Source organism: Dendrobates tinctorius, unplaced genomic scaffold, assembly GCF_039654945.1.
Source record: "Dendrobates tinctorius isolate UK_male_01 unplaced genomic scaffold, ASM3965494v1 ptg000036l, whole genome shotgun sequence".
Classification (NCBI taxonomy): domain Eukaryota; kingdom Metazoa; phylum Chordata; class Amphibia; order Anura; family Dendrobatidae; genus Dendrobates; species Dendrobates tinctorius.
In genome coordinates this window covers 42,484,467-42,501,520 of record NW_027361704.1, presented here as the reverse complement: position 1 = coordinate 42,501,520, position 17,054 = coordinate 42,484,467, and the positions used below count along the sequence as shown (strand labels likewise).

The 17,054-nt window shown below is 49.9% G+C and overlaps 1 protein-coding gene across 1 annotated transcript in view; it reads right to left on the bottom strand.

Moving 5' to 3' along the window:
- Positions 1-239: 239 nt before the first annotated feature.
- HSPA9 (heat shock protein family A (Hsp70) member 9) overlaps positions 240-17,054 on the bottom strand; it is a 42,588-nt gene continuing 25,773 nt past the window's right edge. The window contains exons 13-17 of the mRNA XM_073573816.1: positions 5,107-5,224; positions 4,797-4,891; positions 4,178-4,270; positions 3,587-3,727; positions 240-687 (exon numbers count right to left, since the gene is read on the bottom strand). Of these exons, the coding sequence (XP_073429917.1) occupies positions 619-687; positions 3,587-3,727; positions 4,178-4,270; positions 4,797-4,891; positions 5,107-5,224 (516 nt within the window). The 3' untranslated portion in view covers positions 240-618. The remainder of the gene's footprint in view (positions 688-3,586; positions 3,728-4,177; positions 4,271-4,796; positions 4,892-5,106; positions 5,225-17,054) is intronic.

Genomic DNA, 17,054 nt, shown 5'->3' with positions numbered 1-17,054 from the left:
ATGACTTGGACTAGAAGATGTCGCCACATCCCTGTCCTGCCCATTTTGGCAAACTGGCCAAACGTCACCATTTTTTTTTAGCACAACTCTATGTTGCACAAAAATTTTGCAACTTTTCAAAGTTCTGTGCTCTAGACGTCTGGAGTAATGGCTTTGTCAAACTGGGGCCATTATGCTCAGATATTGGACGGCTGCTCATTTTTCTATAAAGATGAGACAAGTAAAATGACTATCACAGGCACTGTTGAGCCAGCATTTTATTTAGATTATGATTAAGCATAACTTAAGTTTGACTTACACAAAACTGCCTCAAATATGAGGCATGAATGTGAAATGTACAAGACTTCCAAACTTCTATACAGTATAAAACGAGGTTGTAAAGCCAAGACACAATGAAAATATATTTTAAAAAAAAGTCTACATTAAAGCCAAAGATGCATAATTAAATGCAAAAGAGAAAAAACACAAAAACACTGGACATAAGTAATTAATATGGTAAAGAAATTATATAAAGAGTACTGCCAAAACACAGTAGAACATTTGACATTTGACCATATCTGCTCAGGACATCCCTATGGAAATTGGCTCCCAAGCCACCATGCGACTCATACTACTCCTTTACTGCTTGTCTTCTTTCTGCTCGGTATTTTGCTCACTAGTTCCAGAACCCTCTCTCTCTGATGCCATCTGCAAAAACAAAAGGAATGAAGCAGTTAAAAGTACATATCCTAATTAGAGGCTTTTTAACACACTGCAATCAGCCTGGTCTTACAGAGAGCAATTCTCTTACTATAGGCTTTGAAAGTCACTAGGAATTACCACAGGTTCATTAAAGGGGTTGTCCAGGACTAATTCTATTGTTAACTCATATATAAAATAGGTCACAAATACGATAATGGTTACAAGGACTAATTCTATTAGTAACTCATAAAATAGGTCACAAATACAATAATGGTGGGGGCCCGACACTTGGCACCCCTACCAATCACTAGAACTTGAAGTACTCGTCTGGGACCATTAAAAGGAAACTGTCAGGAGGCTTTTGGTACCTCATCCGAAAACAGTGTAATGTAGACAAAGAAAAGCTGAATCCAATGATTTAATCACTTCAACTACTGGGTGTAGCAGTTCTGAGAAAGCTAAACCCGCCCACACCAGGCTTTGCATATACAATGTCCGTAGACAGTGAGCTGCTCATCACAGGAGGAGGCGTGTCGGACTAGGGCTCATGACCAGCTAGTCACAACAATAAGCTACTTGTGCTAAAACAATCAATGCAAGCAAATAAATCCTCACAGCTTGATAAGATACGAATCACTTAAATCTGTGCTTTAACCTCAACAGCATGCTGCCTTCAGGTTACATAGAGAATCTGTCGGCAGGTTTTTACTAACTCCTTTCTGACATCAGGCATAAATCTACGCCGATGTCAGACTCCCTCCCTTTGATGTGGGCTCCGGTCATGAGGCCTCATCTTTTCCGGCACACGTCAGCTGTTTTGACACAGCTGACATGTGCCTCTAACAGCTGCAGGTGGAATGGTGATCCATCCATGACTGTTAACCCATTAAATGCCGCTGTCACTGACAGCAGCATTTAACTTGTGCTTTCAGCAAATCCCGGTCATCGGTGATCCAGTCACGTAATCACAGGTCACTGAAGGGTTGGCATGACAACCAGAGGTCTCCAGCAGACCTATGGTTGTAACTATTGGATTGCCATGGTTGTCACTACTGGATTACTATGAGCGCCGCCAGGGGGCCGGCGCTCATAGCAAGTGAGCAATTCTGATACAGACGATGATTAGATCGCCTGTATGTATGTAGCAGAGCTGATCAGATTATGGCAGCTTCTAGTCCCCCCCATGGAGACTACTTAATAGTGATGAGCTAGTATACTCATTGCTCGGGTTTTCCCGAGCATGCTCTGGTGTCCTCTTGAGTATTTTGGTGTGCTTGGAGATTGTTTTTGTCGACACAACTGCAAGATTTGTTTCTGCTATACAGCCTGAATACACGTAGGGATTTCCTAACAAACAGGCAATCCCCACATGTATTCAGGCTGTCTAGCAGCCACAAATCATGCAGCTGAGGCGACAAAAACAAAATCTCCATGCACGCCAAAATTCTAGGACGACACCCGAGCAACGAATATACACGCTCATCACTACTATTGAAGCATGCCAAAAGCAAAAAAACAAAAACAAAAACAGCAGTGGGATTGCAGCACTTTTTTTGCAATTTCACCGCACTTGGAAATGTCCCGTTTTCGAGTACACGGCACGGTAATACCAATGGTGTCGTTCAAAAGTAGAACTCATACAACAAAAAACAAGAAATCGCAAGGCCCTTTTGACAAAAAAAAAAAAAAAAAAAAAGTTATGGCTCTGGAAAGAAGGGGAGCAAAAAGTGAAAAGGCAAAACCACATATAGCTCTGGTTGTTAAGGGGTTAAGCAACATACAGGATTGCCGTGTTCGGCCTCACACATTGCCTTGTTACAGAATCTACGTGTGGAACTTTTACGGATCTTATTGAGGACCCGATCTCATTGATGCCGGAGGATTGACATATTGATAACCTATTGTGCCCTTTTAAAAATATTGTGGCATGGAAGCTGCACACATAACGAGGCATCTGCATAAAAATGTATACAATACAGAAGTTTAAAGAATCTTTTGTTACACCCTTTACGATAGGAGTCATATGTGTAGATCAGTTTTAGCTCCTCTAGGAAGGGTGAAGGAATCTAAAAGTTGTATAAAAACACTAACGACATGTTCCCTTGATGAACATTTGGTGCAATATTGGCTTTTCTGCACCCAATTATCTAACTTAAGCTACCTGCGCTTTTAATGTTTTTGGCATGTCAAGCTTGAAATAAAGCTTTGGGGTTTTATTTTTTTATTTATGCTTCCTGGTATTTAGCCTTGACAAAACATTGATAGAGTCATGTGCAGATTTCACACGGTTTTAGCTCACTTCTGCAGCAAAAAAGCACTATTAAAAAACACGTTTCAGCATCCAACTATTCTATGAGGAAATTCTACACATACAAAGCCACATACTCCTGAGAAATTTACATGTAGCAGATTTCAGACACGTACCGCTGGTCAGTTTATGCCATGCAAAGGGGGGGGGGGGGAGTACAGTGGCCACAAGATCTCTAGAGTTCTCATCCACTTTGCTGGAACTGTAAGATGCTGCGTATTTGCACAGCGGAAATATGCAGCATCATAAAATTCATTGTGACTTATACATTAAATATTTATTCTTAGGTTTATTATTATATGAAAGTGATGATTTTCGGTCACTGGACGTCAAAGTTCCTTCATCCAAAAAATAAAGCTACAAGTCTCAAAAAAAATAGCAACACAGGACAATTGGAGAAAATGCAATCATGGGTCTTGGGAGAAGTAGGTGTGAGGGCGAAAAAGTGGAAAAAAAATGATATGACACAGACAAGGGGGAGTTACCAAATACAGGGAAGAATCAGGGCCTGTACCAAGCTTTACGGTGTCCACCAGGGACATGAGCAGACATAAATAAGGATCCTGTATACATTAGGACACTTGGCAGGATCATTACCTTTTTGTACGCAAGTTCAAATAACTTCAGAGACGCTTGTTGGAGTGACGATGCAGCCTGTTTGATGCTTTCACCGGTCTCCGTATCTTTTCTTGCCAACAGCTCCTTCACTTTGCTTATCTCCTCCCGAAGCTTGTTGCACTGAAATAAAAAAAAAAAAAAAAAAAAAACAAAAAAAAAAAAAAACACAGTACAGCGTAAGACTATGTTCATAGTGTGTTACCACCCCATCAGTGTCACTGTCCAAGTATGAAGCCACGGAATACAGGATTTGGACACTTGCACCATTGGTGCCACTGACTAATGATGCAGCCGAAGTCACTATGGTCTCTGTCAGACAGAGATAAGCAGATGTGGGCAAAAATTGAGGACAGCAAAACGCAGTGAACCACATCTTGGAGCCCTCCTCCAACAGGCAGCTAAGGACGAAAATGAAGTCAGAGAGCAGACAGCAGTTAATGGCCCTGTCAGTGCCAATATCTGAATCCTGTTTCCTGGAGCTTCAAAGCACTGGATGTGATAGGGGAACACTGAACATTAACAGCCTTAAACCTCACAAATAAAAAGGCTCAACATAAAACAATCACAAACCTCATCTTCTGGCAGCTGGCTTTTGAACTCCTCCATCTTGGACTCCGTGTCATGGATAATGCCTTCTGCATTGTTCACGGCTTCAACTCGTTCCTAGAATAGCAAAAACCTTTGGGTCAATCAACAGCCATGTAGTAAACTGTAATGATCCAGAGCGCCATCTTGTCAGAGCTGCTTAATAGCCATTTATTCAGGAGGCAAAGCCCATTATCTGCCATCTATGGACACGTGGCTGCAAGGAATAGTTTACAGAGCTTCCACTAAATGAATACACCAGAAAATGACCCTTTGTATAAAAACACTATATAGCAAGGATATTAAACTATATTAATAACATATGTACAAAAATAGAGATGCTGCAATTGTCTCTGGCCACTGAGACGACTCATTTGTAGACTCGTACGTCTTGTTCTTTACAGATATCACCTCTATACACAGGAGTCTGCTCATCATGGCTAATGGACAAGTGAGAAGAACAAGAAGTAGGAGTCTGGCATAGCCCACGTGCAATATGAAGTTTTGTGGAACAGCAGTCATGCATTATCACCCAGCAACCAGATGTTATCAGAGAAATTTAAAAAAAAAAAACAAAAAAAAAAAAAAAACACCTAACACTTACCTTCCGCCTTCTATCCTCCTCTGCATACTTCTCAGCATTCTTCACCATATTTTCAATATCATCCTTGCTAAGTCCACCTGATGACTGGATAACAACTACAAAAAAAAAAATTAAAAAAATAATCATCAGTTATTTAATTCCAATGACAAGCCCCTTCTGCATCAGTCATATTTACAGCAACGGAAAAAAAGAAAAAAGAAAACTATGCAGTTCCCCAGATAGGTTTGTCTTCAGGAAGTTGGGGGGGGGGGGGGGGGGAAAAAAAAAAAAAAAAAAAAAAAAAATATATAGATGATATATGAGAACTTACTCTGCTGCTCACGACCGGTTCCTTTGTCTTTTGCAGATACATGTACAATTCCATTGGCATCTATGTCAAAAGTAACTTCTATCTGAGGAACACCACGGGGTGCTGGTGGAATACCGACCTATGAGACAAAGACCACAGAAAATGTTTTATGACCGGTCGCCGTAAAAGGTAAAAAAAAAAAAAAAAAAAAAAAAAAAAAAAAAATAAAGGCTAACCTATCCACATAATAGGCCAGAAAATATAAATTGTGTGGGTCCAGCACCCTGCAATATAGTGATTAAGCACCTTCACCCCCGGACCATTCGAATCATCATGTGATGCACTAGACAGCAAAAAATAAATCTAAGAGCATTAAAAAAAATTTTTTTTTTGGGGGGGGTGTCACCAAAAAACAAGAAAAATGCATGTTTGGAAAATAGTGAAAAGAGAGAAAAGTTCAATAGTATTTAATAGTCCCCTTAGGAGACTTGAAGCCGTGATCGCCTGCAGCGCACTGACACTGTATAGCTAAAATCACAATCTCCTATGAACACCAGCCACACACTCGCTTTCACAAGGGGTTCATAATGACAAGCATGAAGGCTGTCATTAAATCCCATTGGCACCCTGCGATAAAGTCAAGGGCATGCCGATAGGGGTGGAGAATGACACGCCCCACAGTCATCTCTTGACAGCGGCAGTTAACAGGTTATTAGCAGCGGGCAGAGTGCCCCTGCACCCGCGACTGTTCGATGCACACAATGGCTGATTAAATCAGCAGTCATGTGCAGGGAAAGCTGCAGTTTTGGCCTGAAAGCCCGCAAAGTCAGGGAGCGGGCGTATGATGTACCAGTGTGGGTAAGGAGTCACGAGAGGCTGTGGTGCTTGGTAAACGCAACATCTCCTTTATGTTCTAGTACGTGTATATCCAAACATTTAGAAGGTGATCTGTCTGGCCGTACATCTCAGTCCCATCCACTTGCACAAGACTACACTACTGGGAGATACAATGCCAGCAGCATCAGTTCCTAAAAAATAGGTATTAGACCTACCGGTAATGATGTTTCCAGGAGTCCATCCTGACAGCACCATGGAGGACGTCCTCCTCCTCCTTACAGGGACAGGAAAGCACACGAGAGGTTAAAAGGCCCCGTCCCACCCCTTTCCCTCAGTGACTTAACAAGAACCACAGCGTGGATAATGCTATAACTCTTTTAATGGTATCATCATATTACATCATATGACCTAACTTGACAAAACATAACATAACAGGGAGGGAACTACCCGTGCTGTCAGGATGGACTCCTGGAAACATCATTACCGGTAGGTCTAATACCCATTTTCCAGGACGTCCACCTGACAGCACCATGGAGAGTACCAAAGCACCTCCTCAGGGTGGGATCACCGCCTGGAGAACTTTTCTCCCAAATGCGGTATGTTGGCCTGATAGCACGTCAAGTTTGTAGTGCTTGCAAAATGTATTCAGGCTGGCCCAGGTTGCCGCTCTACAAATCTGCTCGACTGAGGCGCCTGCGCGCTCGGCCCAGGAGGCTGAAACTGCCCTAGTAGAGTGGGCCCTTAAGGTATCTGGTGGGTTGGCGCCTTCCGACTGGTAGGCGTCTGAAATTACTGATGTGATCCATCATGCGATGGACGCCTTAGAGGCTTTTCTCCCCCTATTTTTACCCCCGAAGAGGATGAACAAGTTTGAGTCAATACGCCAGTCATTGGTGGCCTCTAGATAGCTTATAACTGCCCGTCTTACGTCTAGGGAGTGGAGACGCTGTTCTTTCTCATTGCGGGGATTGCTGCAGAAGGATGGTAGCACTATCACCTGATTTATATTCTGGTAAGAGGCTACCTTGGAGATAAAAGCCGGATCTAATCTTAAGGTTATATGATAGTCTCTGATCTGGAGATATGGATCCTTGGTGGACAGGGCCTGGATCTCCCCTATTCTTTTGGCCGTGGTGATGGCTACGAGGAAAGCAGTCTTTCGAGACAGAGTCGAAATGGACATTCTATCACTAGGCATGTAGGGGTCCCTACATAAAGATCTGAGTACCAGGCCGAGGTCCCAGGGAGGGGTGAGCTGCCTAATTGTGGGGCGAAGATGCTGCGTGGCCTTTATGAATCTTACCACCCAAGGATGGGAGGCTAAAGGGTAGTCGAAGAAGGCGCTCAAAGCCGAGATCTGGACCTTTAACGTGCTGGGTTTGAGCCCCTTATTATATCCCGACTGCAGAAAGTCTAGGACACTAGGGAGGTCAGGGGTACCTGCAGAGAGGTCGGACCTGCCACCTTCCAGGCAGAATCTCTTCCATATTTTTCTGTAGATTGCGGATGTTACCGGTTTCCTGCTGGCCAGTAGAGTGGATATGTCCTGCTCGGATAAGCCCTTTGCTCTCAGGATGTCTCTTTCAGGATCCATGCCGAGAGGCGTAGCCTTGCTGGGTCTGGATGGCGAATCGGCCCCTGGTGGATAACATCTCCCTTCAGGGGTAGCTCGACTGGGTTTCCTACTGCCATGGCTCCTAGCAGCGGAAACCAGCTTCTCTTAGGCCAGTATGGCACTATTAATATCACCGACGCGCGGTCCTCGCAGATCTTCCTGAGTACCGCCGGTATCAGCGCCAGTGGCGGGAATGCATACAAGAGGGGTTCCGTCCAGGTCTGGCTTAGGGCATCTACTCCATCCGGGTGATCTGCTGGGTTCAAGGAGTAGAATCTGGCGACCTTTGAGTTCTTCCGGATTGCAAACAGGTCTATACTGGGGGTTCCCCAACGCTGACAAAGCTGATGGAAGATTTCTTCGTTTAGCTCCCACTCTGTCAGGCTGACCCGCTGTCTGCTTAGATAGTCTGCTACTACATTCTGAGAACCCTCTAGGTGGATTGCCGTTATGGAGAGGACCACCTCTTCTGCCCAGGTGAATATTCGACCTGCGAGTGCCTGGAGTGGTCGATGTCTCGGACCTCCCTGGTGTTTCAGGAATGAGACTGCCGTTGTGTCGGACAATATCCGGACATGTCGATTTCTCACTACCGACCGGTTCTGACGCAGGGCTTCCCAGACCGCATAGAGTTCCCTGAAGTTGGAGGATCTGCTTCTGATGCTGACCGGCCATCTTCCTTGAAAAATTCTCCCTTCTACGTGGGCTCCCCATCCCCACGTACTGGCGTCTGTGGTGATTACCACGTACGGCGAGGTTGTCCATAGCACGCCCACCTGTAAGTTCTGGGGCTGTATCCACCACCGCAGGGATCTTCTTACCGTGTCTGGTAAGGATATGGGCCCGTCGAGAGAATCCTGACGCCTGTTTCATCCTGCGAGGATTTCCTTTTGCAGGGGCCTCGAATGGGACTGGGCCCATCTGACGCATGGAATGCAAGCCGTCATCAGACCCAGAACTTCCATTGCACCTCTTATGGAGGAGCGGTGTCTCAGTAGTCCCTTGACTGTCTTGAATTGTCTGCTGCTTTTTTCTCGGTAGCCGGGATATTCTGTCTCTTGAATCCAGAAGGACTCCCAGGAAGATCTTCCTGCTTTCTGGTTTTAGGTCTGACTTCTAGTCGTTGATCAGCCAGCCAAGATACTCCAGTGTTCTGATCGTTCGGCTTCTGTCCTGGATGAGCCTTTCTTCTGATCCTGCGACTAGGAGAAAGTCGTCTAGATAGGGTATTATAATGACTCCCCGCTTTCTCAGGTAGGCTACCACCTCCGCTACCAGCTTTGTAAATATTCGGGGGGCCGAAGCCAGCCCGAACGGAAGGCACTGGAACTGGAAGTGGCAGGTCCGGGATGGTAGACTGATCGCGAATCTTAATAGGCTTTGAGATGCGGGATGGATGGGGACCTGATAGTATGCACTCTTCAGGTCCAGAGTACACATGACAGCATCCCTGTCTATAAGTTGAATCGCTGAGCGTATTGATTCCATTCGAAACCTTTTGTATACCACCCAGGCATTTAGGGGTTTTAAGTTTATAATTGTTCTGGCCTCGCCAGATGGTTTTGTAATGGAGAATAGGGAAGAGTAATGACCCTTTCCCCTCTCCTGCTGCGGAACTGGCACTATGACCTCTGACCGGAGCAGGTCCTGTAGGTCTGCCCACATGGTAGAGTCTTCCGGGACTATGGTGGGGGCGATGTATCTGTCGGGGGGAGGGGAATAACATTCTATGCTGTACCCTTCTTTGATGGTTCTGAGGACCCACCGGTTCTGGGTTACCTGGCGCCACCTTGCTGCGAATCGTCGCAGTCTTCCCCCGACACCTATGGAGTCATTGCCTTCTAGACCTGGAGGATGACGCGAAAAGAGGGGCCTTGCTTCTCCCCCCTTGGCTCTGAGTGTTTCTAAAGGAGCCCCTGTTGGATCTACCCTGGCTCCTAAAATCGGTCTGGCTCCTGAAAAAGGACCCTCTACGAAAGGACTGGGGACGCTTGGGTTTTTCTTCTGGAAACCCCTTGTTTTTGTCAGACACCTGCTCTAGGATGCTATCTAGAGCTGGCCCGAACACCCTTGAGCCTGAAAAGGGGATGGAGCAAAGGTTTGCCTTTGAAGCGTTATCCCCAGACCAAGACTTCAGCCAAACCGCTCGCCTAGCTGCTTTGGAAAGGGAGCTGTTCCTGGCTGCGAATCTTACTGATTCGGCCGATGTATCTGAAAGGAACGCAGTGGCTGATTTCATCAGAGGGAGAGAAGCTAGGATCTCAGATCTAGGGGTCTTGTTGGATAAATGCTCTTCCAACTGCCCCACCCATAGGAACATGGACCTGGCCACTGAGGTGGCTGCTATGTTAACCTTAGTAAGGGCGGCTGCCGATTCCCATGTTCTCTTTAACAGAATATCCGCCTTCCGGTCCATCGGGTCTCTGAGACTTGATGAGTCCTCGAAGGGGATGGCAGTTTTTTTGGTCACCCTAGCTACAGGAACATCGATTTTAGGGATTTCCTCCCACCATCGTGTTTCCTCTGGGTCAAAGGGCAGTCAGCTCTTAAAGTCCCGAGACAGTACAAGTCGCCGTTCTGCCTCTTTCCATTCTTCTAGGACCATTGTCTTAATGTGTTCGCTTACGGGGAACACAGTTTGTTTCCGAGCGACCAGTCCCCCAAACATCAGGTCCTGTCGGGACTGCGGTTTTGGAACATCTATCTGCATGGTGTTCCTTACCGCCTGCACCAGGTCCTCGGTGTCCTCTAACTTAAACAGGCATTTCCTGCCTTGGTCCCTCCTGTCAGTCGGGATCTCCCCCTCCTCGGGATCCGAGTCCCGGGGGTCTGACCCTTCAGGCGAACTTGTCTCCGAGGCTAGCTCCGTCTCCCACCTCGGCCGCTTCCGGCTTGGCCCTGGACTAGGGGACTGCTGCCGTGAGAGACTGGATCTGGAGGCCTGTACTTCCTCCCGAATCAAGGATCGCATCTCGGCCAGGAGGGACGGCTGCTCGTCTCTTACGACCCTTGAAGTGCAGGGTCCGCAGAGAGTCTTGGTATAGTTGTCTGGCAGCTTTACCCTGCAAACCGGGCATCTGACAGACTTAGATGTGGCCTTTACCGGGTCCTTAACCTCTGTCGGAGGGGCTGGGGTACCCTTCTCCTGTACGATACAGAACAGGGATAGTCTGGTCAGTTGTCCTGGGCTGCAGGGAAGGCCGTGTGGGGGTTGGATTGCGCCAGGCGCACTTACCCCTCTGTCGGCTGGCGCCTCTGGGTCCATACCAGTGAAGCAGCTGTTGCCTGCGGTGAGCTGCTAGCGTGCGGTGAACTCCTGGTCTGCGGTGAGCTGCTGGCGTGCGGTGAGAGCTGCTGATGCGGCGGGCTGCTGGCGTGCAGCGAGCTGCTGGCGTGCCCAGGCTGCTGGCGCGCTGTTTTCAAATCGGCGCGTGACGTCATCGACGCGCGCCGGCCACTTCCGCTTCCTGTTTTGAAGCCCCGCCCCCCGAGCGTTCTGCAATGGCGGCGCCCATTGCGGGGACCCGGTTCCAGCTGCCCCGGGATCTCTCTCGCCGGCGCCCACACCGCCGGCTGCGTGTGGGGCAGCGTTTACAGCCGCAACCGCCGCGCGGTCTGTATGTCGCACCAGCGCTGCCTGCGGGGACCCGGGCGACTGCCGCGCGGCCTGGAGCCGAGAGCCTCCCACCGGGAGGAGCGGCTTCCTCCAGGAGCGCGTCCTGCTCCTGGCTTTGGGGCAGAGGGACTCCCCACCGGGAAGTGTCGGCCCTGGGCATCCTGAAAGGGGGAAGGATTGGACCGGCTGCCCGATCCCCCTGCGCCCTCAGGTAATCCTCCTGCTCCTCTCGTATGTCCCTCCGTGCAGGGACAGGAAAGACACTGAGGGAAAGGGGTGGGACGGGGCCTTTTAACCTCTCTTGTGCTTTCCTGTCCCTGTAAGGAGGAGGAGGAGGACGTCCTCCATGGTGCTGTCAGGTGGACGTCCTGGAAAACAGGATTTTTGGGTTGCTTACCGTAAAATCTGTTTCTCGGAGCCTTCATTGGGGAACACAGAGACCATGGGTGTATGCTGCTGCCACTAGGAGGCTGACACTATGCACAAAAAAGGTTAGCTCCTCCTCCGCAGTGTACACCCCACCGACCGGCAGGGAATTTCGTCAGTTAGTGAGAAAGCAGTAGGAGAAGTAACAGAATAAAATGAAAACAGAACAAACAACTCAACTAATCAAGCAACCAAAGTAAGAACAGGAATTGTAGAACATGGGAGGGTGCTGCGTCCCCCAATGAAGGCTCCGAGAAACAGATTTTACGGTAAGCAACCCAAAAATCCTGTTTTCTCGTTCGCCTTATTGGGGGACACAGACCATGGGACGTCCCAAAGCAGTCCCTGGGGTGGGAAACAGACTTCCATCAGGCCAATGGACTCACCACCGCCGCCTGCAGGATCCTTCTACCTAGGCTGGCGTCCGCCGAAGCGCAAGTGTGGACCTTGTAGAATTTCACAAGATCAGGTTGCAGCTTTGCAAAGCTGCAGCGCGGAGGCTCTGTGGCATACCGCCCAGGAAGCACCCACTGCCTGGGTAGAGTGCGCTCTGATCCCCGGAGGGGCCACTCGATGCTTAACCCGGTAGGCCTCCAAAATTGCCGATCTGATCCAGCGAGCAATAGTAGCTTTGGAAGCCGGGTGACCTTTCCGCGCCCCATCTGGAATGATGAAAAGTGTGTCTTTCGCAAGGAAGTCGTCCTAGACAGATAGACTCATCGCCCTGACCCGGTCCAGCTTGTTCAGGGACCGCTCCCGAGGGCGAGTTGGACTCGGACAGAAGGATGGCAGAACAATATCCTCTGAGGTGAAAGGAGGACACCACCTTCGGAAGAAAAAAAAAAAAAAAGAGGACGGAGGCCGTAGAACTACCTTGTCCTGGTGAAGTACCAAGAAAGGAGAGCGGCAAGAAAGAGCCACTAATTCCGACACGCGCCGGATGGAAGTGATGGCCACCAGAAAAGCTACCTTCCAAGAAAGGAGAGAAAGGGAAACATCCCTGAGAGGTTCAAAAGGAGAACCTTGCAGAACCTCAAGAACCAAATTAAGATCCCATGGATCCACGGGCGCCCGGTACGGAGGAGCCGTGTGAGCCATGCCCTGAAGAAAGGTTTTGACCTGAGGGCGGGAGGCCAACGTCTTCTGAAACAAAATGGACAGCGCCGAAACCTGAACCTTCAAGGAACTGAGAGCAAGCCCCACATCCAGCCCTGCCTGAAGAAACGCCAGAACGGAATGAAGCGAAAAGCACATGGGCGCGATGTTATTGGCCTCACACCAAGTGAAATAGGCCTTCCAAGTACGGTAATAAATTTTGGAAAACGATGGCTTCCTGGCTCGGATCATGGTATGAATTACTCGACCGGAGAATCCTGTTTGTTTCAAAACCTCGGTCTCAACAGCCACGCCGTTAAATTGAGCGGCCGAGAATTGGGGTGGCAAATCGGACCTTGAGACAGCAGATCTGCCCTGTCTGGAAGCTTCCAGGGGGCGTCCGCTAAGAGGTTGACAATGTCCGCGAACCAAGACCTTCTGGGCCGAATTCGGGGCGATGAGAATGACGAATTCCTTCTGCTTTGATCTTCAACAGCTTGGGAAGAAGAGGCAGGGGAGGAAACAGGTAGGGGAGCTCGAACTGCGACCAAGGAATGGCCAGAGCGTCGGCGCCCACTGCGAGAGAATCTCGAGCCCTGGATACAAACTGTGGGATCTTCCTGTTGAGGCGAGAAGCTAGCAGATCTACGTCCGGGGTTCCCCAACGACGGCAGAACTGAAGAAATACCTCCAGATGTAGGGACCACTCTCCTGCCGCGAGACCCTCGCGGCTGAGAAGATCGGCGGCCCAGTTGTCTACGCCGGGAATGTGTACCGCGGAGATTGTCAGTACCGAAATCTCCGTCCACTGAAGGATCTTGGACACTTCTGCCAGGGCTGAGACACTCCGTGTCCCTCCTTGGCGGTTGACATATGCCACCGCTGTGGCATTGTCTGTCTGAATCCGGACAGGCAGGCCCCTGAGGAGCCTCTCCCAGTGGACGAGAGCCAGATGGATCGCTCGTATCTCTAGGACGTTGATCGGCAGAGCAGATTCTTGAGTCGACCAACGACCCTGAACAGTGTGATTGCGGAACACTGCACCCCCAGCCGAGGAGGCTGGCATCCGTTGTTACAATCTGCCAGTGAACGGGAAGAAAAGACCGCCCCAAGAGGATGAGAGGTGACGCCAGCCACCAGTTGAGTAACCGCTTGATCCGGCGTGAAAGCCGAACAGGGCGATCCAGGGACAGAGCCGACCTGTTCCACCTCAACAGAATGGAGTGTTGGAGAGGTCTGGCGCGAAATTATGCAAAGGGAACTGCCTCTATCGCCGCCACCATCTTTCCCAGGACCCTCATGGTTGTTCGGAGGGATGGAAATCGTGAGGTGTGCAGCGATCGTACATCCTGCTGCAGGGAGAGAATCTTCTCTTGCGGGAGAAAGACCCTTGACCGACGAGTGTCGAACAGGAGGCCCAGAAACACAAGACGTTGAGTAGGAACCAGACAGGACTTTTTCCTGTTGACGATCCACCCAAAATTGGAAAGGGTGTCTAGGACGATCGTCAAACTTAGGCGAGCCTGTTGAAAAGAGGGAGCTTTGATCAGAATATCGTCGAGGTACGGAAAAAGAACGAGACCTCTGATCCTCAACAAGGCCATCAACGCAGCCATGATCTTCGTGAAGACTCTGGGAGCGGTGGCGAGACCGAAGGGCAGCGCGACGAACTGGTAAAGTTCCTGGCGAACCACAAAACGCAGAAACTTCTGATGTACGGAGAATATGGGAACGTGTAGATAGACATCCTGGATGTCTATTGAACACATGAACTCCTGCTCCTCCATGGAAGCGATTACCGAACGAACCGACTCCATCCGGAAGCGGCGAAGACGGACTCTCTTGTTGAGCAGCTTGAGATCCAAGATGGGTCGGACCGCCTCGCCTTTCTTCGGTACCACGAATAGGTTTGAATAAAACCCTGTGAACCGCTCCGATTCGGGAACGGGCACAATCACCCCGGAACTGATGAGAGAGGCGATGGCCGTAAAGAACCCCGGGATCAAGGCTGGATCTTTTGGAGGACGGGATTCGAAGAAACGATCCCGTGGAAGAGAGACGAACTCTATCTTGTATCCAGACGATACAACCTCCCTGACCCAAGCGTCCTCTACTGAGGCCAGCCAGACGTCCTTGAAGAACAAGAGTCGACCTCCCAATTGGAAGGGACCCTTGGGAGTCCGAGGATAGTCATGCTGATGTGGACCGTCCAGATCTGTATCTGGACGGTCTGCCCTGTGAAGAGTGGGATCGCCAGGAGGGAGTGGGTCTGAAGGAAACCTTGTTCCTATCTTGGCGTGCCTGCGGTCTGTATTGGTTGGAGGATGTCTCCGCCGTATTGAAACGGCGGAAAGCCCGAAAGCGTCGAAACTGACGCATTAGTGGAGGTCTGCGAGGCTTGGACTGAGGAAGGAGGGAACTCGTGCCTCCGGTGGCATCCTTAATAATCTGGTCCAATTGGGAACCAAAGAGGCGCACTCCCTGAAAAGGCAGATTAGTAAGAGACTTTTTAGAAGACAAGTCCACCTGCCAAGCCTTGAGCCAAATCGTACGTCGGATTGCCACAACGTTGCTTGACGCCTGAACTGCGCAGGATGCGGCATCCAAAGAAGCAGAAAGCAGATAATCCCCCGCATGGGATATCTGATTGGCGAGATCGGCCAATCGATCTGGTTGTGCTTTCTCTAGGATGCCCTGACAAAGATCCTCTGCCCAAGATGAAGCAAAGATTGGGCATACTGCCATCGAAGCCGCTTCGAAGGCCGACTTCGCTAGGGATTCTATAATCCGATCATTAGAATCTTTTAGAGACGCCACACCTGAAAGCGGGAGAACAGTGTTATTAGAAAGTCTGGACACGGGCGGGTCCACCGAGGGAGAGGCAGACCAGTTGTCCGTGAGCTCTTTAGCAAACGGGTACAGTACGCCAAGACGCTTTCCTCTTTGAAAGCGTCTGGTCAGATCTTCTCTTTCCCTGGTAAAGATCTTTCCAAACTCGGAATGAAAGGGAAATACCCTGGATGGCGTTTCCTCCCATCTGAACGAAACCTCCTGATCTGAGGATTTTGCAGGGGAGTCAGATTTCGAAGGTGTGGTTAATCGTCGCAATGAGGTTCTGTACTGTAACCTTCATGTCCGCGTCCTGGCCAGATTCCAGCTCTACTATCACTTCAGAAGACATATCTGACAATGCTTCACCTGACTCGGGTGAGGAGGCACGGGAGGGCGACTGTTGGGAAGGATTGGGTGCAGATGAGGGGCCAGGAGAGGATTCCGGCCGGAGATCCTGCCTGGGCCTCTTGCGGCTTCTGCTAGCTGGCTCAGATGGAGCGTCTTGTGACCTGCTGGACCCTGCAGAAGTGTCCAGGGGCAACTTATCAAGAACGGCCACTAGGGACTGAGACACCCTGGTGCGGTCTGCCACAGATTGTGAAAGAGACGAGGCCCAGCCAGGAATGGGTGGTTCGCTTTCACGTGGCGCAACCGGTGGTTCCTGGACGGGGTCATGCTGAACGGGATTGCTACAGTCCAGGAAGATGGGGGTAGGCTGACCTGAGGGAAGTTTGCGATTGCAAGAGGAGCATGCGAAGAACTAGACTAGGGTGCCGGTGGGGACTGGCGGACAGCCAGGATCAGACATGACGTGAAGGAAGAGAAGATGGAAATCTGCGGAAATGCCGGAAGGTTGGGGGACAGAAAGGCAGAGTAGGGTGTCAGTCTGCAGTTGCAGAAGTACTCACGGTCTGGTGACCCCGAAAGAGATGTGACAGGCCCTTACAACTGGCAAGGAACCGACAGGGAGCGCTGACCTCTGCTTCTGTCTCCGGCTGTCAGGCTGCAAAGATGGCGACAGCCCAATGTGTGGAGGAAAAAGCGCGGTTTCAGTGCAGGAAGAAAGGCGGAACTATTCGCCTTCACCAGAGAAAACCCCGCCCCCCCTTCCCAGCCACATGCCTGAAAAGGCGGTGGGAGGGCCAAGGAACTGGCCGGCCTATGAGACTGACCGGAGGTGTGGCCGCGGCGGCCCAAACTGAAGCCGGGGACTAAATTTAACACGGCGGCCGCCTGTCAGCGCGGGGCGGCGCGGAAGACCATCGGAGCAGCTGCGCCCGCCCTTGAAGACGCCGCCGCCCTAGTCCTGCTCCCAGACGTAACCCTCTCCAAGATACCGGCGGTGGGGTAAAGAAGGCCCGCACCGCAGCTGGGGCAAAAAGGGATGCGCGACCGGGAGGCGCCGATAACCTGCGGCGCTACTTCAGCGCCGCATCCAGGCGTCTTTGTGGTCTTCCTGATCCGTCCAATAGAGGTACCTCTGTATCCCACACTGTCTGTCCATTTTCTCCGTCTTTGAGCCTCGTCCAACCGACAGGCTCTGGTGGG